This window comes from Pogoniulus pusillus, chromosome 31 (assembly GCF_015220805.1).
Source record: "Pogoniulus pusillus isolate bPogPus1 chromosome 31, bPogPus1.pri, whole genome shotgun sequence".
Taxonomy (NCBI): Eukaryota; Metazoa; Chordata; class Aves; order Piciformes; family Lybiidae; genus Pogoniulus; species Pogoniulus pusillus.
The window spans coordinates 296,310-300,702 of record NC_087294.1 but is presented as its reverse complement, the minus strand read 5'-3'; the positions used below and the strand labels follow the sequence as shown (position 1 = coordinate 300,702).

Sequence of the window (4,393 nt, the reverse complement as noted above, 5' to 3'; positions counted from 1 at the left end):
TATTAATGGTATCCTCGTAGAATTCTCATGCAACTTAACCTGTTTATCAAACGAAATTAATCTTTGTATATATAGTTGTGGGGGCGGGTTTTGTAAAAATAAAAAATATCTATTTTTGATAAATTTCCGACTCGGCCACGAATTATTACTGCCCCTCCGCAACATTATGGCGCAGTGTATGCAGGGTAGTTCAATCATAGAATTTCTACAAGAAAAGGGATGCCTAATCACAGGTCTTGATTTAATTTGGGCTCAGCAAAATTGTAAAAATCCGGAGAAAATCCTGGAGAAATTAGCTGAGCGCTCAGACCCTGTGATTACCGAGTCTCCAATGGAGCATTTCTCTGTTGTTCTGGGGTCAGTCGTGACCCAGACTCTGGCCGAATTTGAAAATTATGAAAAAAGAATTCAGGCCTTGGAAAAGGATTTATTAGCCGAAAAAGCTAAATGCCAAAGTATCTGGGAAAGCATGCTGGCGCAGACAAAGAGCCTGACCGCGGCACTGACTGCCCGGATGAAAGAAAGGCTTGTAACGCCTGCAGACACCACCTCTTCGGTCTCCGTGTCTGAATTTGAATGGAGTGATTCGCGGGAATCGGGGAGAAAGGCAGAGAATGCCCCGAGGGGCTCTTCGGGGAAGAGGAGTTCCCCGCAACCAGGCACAAAAGACTCTGCTAGAGACTCAGAGAATTCTTCTGCACATGCCTCTGCGCGGCAGAAAGCCTCAAAGCCACGCAGAAAGCGCAGGTCCCGACCGGACTTCCCCGTAGCTAGCGGAGAAGAGAGCTCCGGTGAGGAGGGCGCCGCGGTGCAGAGGCACGTGTTGCCTGTGATTAGGACTGAGTCCGTGAAGGGCAGGAGAGGAGCTGCAGGGACCTCCGTGATCAAAAAACAGTTCACAGACGCACAGCTCAGTGACTTACAAGTCAAATACGCGAGAGATCCTGGGGACTCAGTCGCTGACTATGTGTATCGAGTGTCCCGAGCCGGTGGGGACCGGGTCCTTCTAGACTCGCAGGAAGCTGCTGGAGACTGGGGGGACGATGTGTTCCTGACACGTGAACCCGAAGGGACACACAGCCTCACCGCTCGGATAGCCTACTGGGCAAGCAGTGTCCGTCCAGCCTACCGGGGGGAGCCGACGGAACTAAAGGTCACCAGCTCCTCTGAGCTCATCACTGCTCTCCGCAGACTTGCCTGTGTCCAGGCTATCTATGATAAGGGACATTATGATTGCCCATTTTATGCCCCCGTGGACCCGGAGAGACTGCACCCTATTATGAAGGGTTTGCCAGCAACTCTGCAAATCCAACTAATGAAGAATGTTGAGAAAATTGAACGTGTGCTTGGAGAAAATGCAGAGAACGATGGGGCTAAAGAACACGTAATGACTTGGGCTGAACTGTTAACTGACTTGAATGCCCACGGGCTGCAGTTTGGGTTTGGGTCTCCTGAAGGAAAAGGGGCTGGGGAGAGACAGTCTCGTGCTTCTCCCCCAGAAAATCCCAGGACTCTGCGCAGGCAGGTCCGGCCAGTGCAGGACTGCCCCCCCAGGGGGACGGGTCCTGCAGGCTTCTCCCCGAGGAAAAGGGGCAGAGACCCACAGAGTGACTGGAGACCCAGAGGAAAGAACAGTTGGTATCTACAAGCCCTGACTTTAGGGGTACCAAAAACTGTTTTAAGGCAGCTGGCAGACTGGCAGCTGAAGGATCTAGTGCGGTGCCTTCAGAAATCGGCTGCAAAACCCAGAGGCAGCCGCGAGAAGCCCAGCGGTGGCTCCCAGAGCGGCTCGCCCAGAAGCGGCAGCCCCCCCGCTGGGAACTGCAGCTCGTCCCCAGACAGAAAGGTTAACCCTTTCTCGTCTCCCACACGGGAGGCAAAACACTGAATTAGTGTAATGGTGGCTCGGCAGCTTTTAATGGTCAGCAGTCACGGGGAGAGCTACAGAAGCCCCCAGAATAAAGACCTGCTGCCTAGGTGAGCCACGTGGTCACCGACCACCTGCCCCAGTACAAAAGGCCAACCTATAGGGGTAGTGCCAATGACACTGGGTAAACCCAGAGGCTTATATGCCTGGGAAGCCCTAGATGCAAATGGAAAAGGCCACCGGATCAGTGCACGGTGGATCGTCCCCAATTATTAATTGTCAAGCCTGGCCTTTATAGGCCGAGGCAGGTTTTGTCTCCTTACAGGTTAAGGCCGAGGCAGAGGACCAGTTCCTGACCACCTGACCAGCACCTGGGAAAAGGAGAACCAGCTACACGAGAGATGGAGTCATATCACCGGGGTGGCCAGTGGATGATGGCATCCGGACCCACGGACTGTGACCTCCAGCCATGGACTCAGAGCATCTAAGGCTCTGCCATGAACTTGGTTGCTCTACCAGGAACAGAGCAATCTTCAAATTGACTGTGTAGCTTTATTAATACTGTTTGGGCTATTGTTAAGCCATGTTAAGTATTGTTAAATATTGTTGGGGCGATTAATGTATTACATATTGTTAATGTTGGAAAAGGCTAAGCCATATATATATATTAATAGGTTCCTAAATTGAAGGGGGATCACCTCTCACTCAAGTTCTAGACAAAGATGCTCATTACCACCGGGGTGGGATGTCCTGGAGTCCTGTACCCCTAAATTCCTCTCCTGCCCGGACTTCGGGGGGAAAGGGGAAAAGCCGCCTGGTTTCCCCCCCCCTTGCCTGCCCTGCAGCCGAGAAGGGGGCGGGGACTGCCCCGTGAGTTCCCGCGCTGGAGCCAGGCCGGGATTGGCCGTGCGCTTTCGCGCCTAAAGTGTGGTAACTCTGCCCTTTGTCTAGCGAAGGGTATAAATATTGGGGGTCTTCCCGCTTTTGGGGTTCCCGTTTTGGATTTTGCCTGTGCCTGGACGAGTTCGCTCACTCTCCTGTGCCTGGACTGCAGAGAGACCAAAGGACTTGCCTTGGTGTTAGGCACACCTTTGTCTGCCTAACGACCCTTAACGACTCTTAACGACTCCTGTAGCCGCTGGAGGAGGAAGACCGACTGCACGAGCCAGCCTGAGTGAGTTATTTGGCTTAGCTTAATTTAGTAAGAAACCGCTATTAATTAATAGCTAAAGCCTTTTCCAAAAACTGACTTCCAAATATATATAGTCAGATTATTAATGGTATCCTCGTAGAATTCTCATGCAACTTAACCTGTTTATCAAACGAAATTAATCTTTGTATATATAGTTGTGGGGGCGGGTTTTGTAAAAATAAAAAATATCTATTTTTGATAAATTTCCGACTCGGCCACGAATTATTACTGCCCCTCCGCAACAACAGTGTAAAGGAGTACTAGATTCCCTATCTTACTTGACTCTGAATGAGTGAGTCTCTCACCAGTTGTACCGTTTGTGTGGTTTATTCTTAGTCAGTCTGATATCTCTTTGATTTTGTTTCTACGCCTGCCTGATCTTGTACTGGCTTGTCCTCCTGTGGGACTGGTGTTAGAGCCTCAGCCTGCAATCCCTTTTTATGCTGTTATCATGCTCCCCAGAACACCTCTAGTCAAGAAAAGGTGGTCTCTCTAAATCAGCCAGCCTTAACACTCAGGAGTACTTTCCCAAAGTCTGACGTGTCTCAATGGCTGCAGTCTAGGCCGATTTTGAATTACCTTGTTTGTCCTGAGGCATGGAGGGGGAAAGCTGGATGAGCTGGCCGACGGAACAAGTGTCATCTTTATTTGATCCAGCTTGGCAATGGTGTAACAAAGTTGTTTCAAATTCACTGTGTTAGGTGAGCAGCCTAAGACTATAAAACAACTTGCTACTGTTTCAGAGCAAGTCAGTTGTGTGTCAGCCTAGGAGCATGTGTAGTGCCAATGGCTGATGAACCTTGAGCCTTTTCCCTCTGACAAGAGCTGACACTATCTCTGCATTCAGATGCAGTTTCTCCTTTGCATTCCACACAGGACAGGTAGACAGCACAGCTGTGGAGTCTACGCTCCTTCCGTTTTTGTACAACTCTTCCTCATTCATCTCCAACTTCTTTATCTCAGGCAGATGTCACTCACTCTTATTTTTCTTTATACCTTGCATAATTCTCTCTACTCCTCCCTAATTTCTGCCATTAACCTATTTTCTTCATCTAAATGCTGACATTATCTCCATTCTGCACTCTTTCCCAAGAGCTGGATCCTAACAGAGCTATATTACTTTCCACACAGCCATTTACATCTCTACAGTGCCTTCTAGCTCTGTGTCACAGAACGCTTGGAAGAGATAAGCTAAATCAGCAGCACTACATTGTTAGGACAGGGGCACTAGCTTCTCTCTTAACTGAAATTTGGCACAGAATGACAGGCTGACATCCGAGGTGGACCATGCAATTTCGTGGCTGGGCTTGCACTTCTACCTTTCTTACCACCTT

General features: G+C 49.5%; 1 protein-coding gene across 1 annotated transcript; it reads left to right on the top strand.

Annotated features, from left to right (window-relative positions):
- Positions 1-260: 260 nt before the first annotated feature.
- Positions 261-3,288, top strand: LOC135189138 (uncharacterized). The gene is made up of 2 exons (XM_064169163.1): positions 261-1,977; positions 2,166-3,288. The coding sequence occupies exon 1, from the start codon at positions 332-334 to the stop codon at positions 1,886-1,888; it is 1,557 nt and encodes a 518-aa protein (XP_064025233.1). The 5' UTR covers positions 261-331; the 3' UTR covers positions 1,889-1,977; positions 2,166-3,288.
- The last annotated feature ends 1,105 nt before the right edge of the window (positions 3,289-4,393 follow it).

Coding starts and splice junctions, on each gene's coding strand:
- LOC135189138 (XM_064169163.1), top strand. CDS start 332: ATGGAGCATTTCTCTGTTGTTCTGGGGTCAGTCGTGACCCAGACTCTG.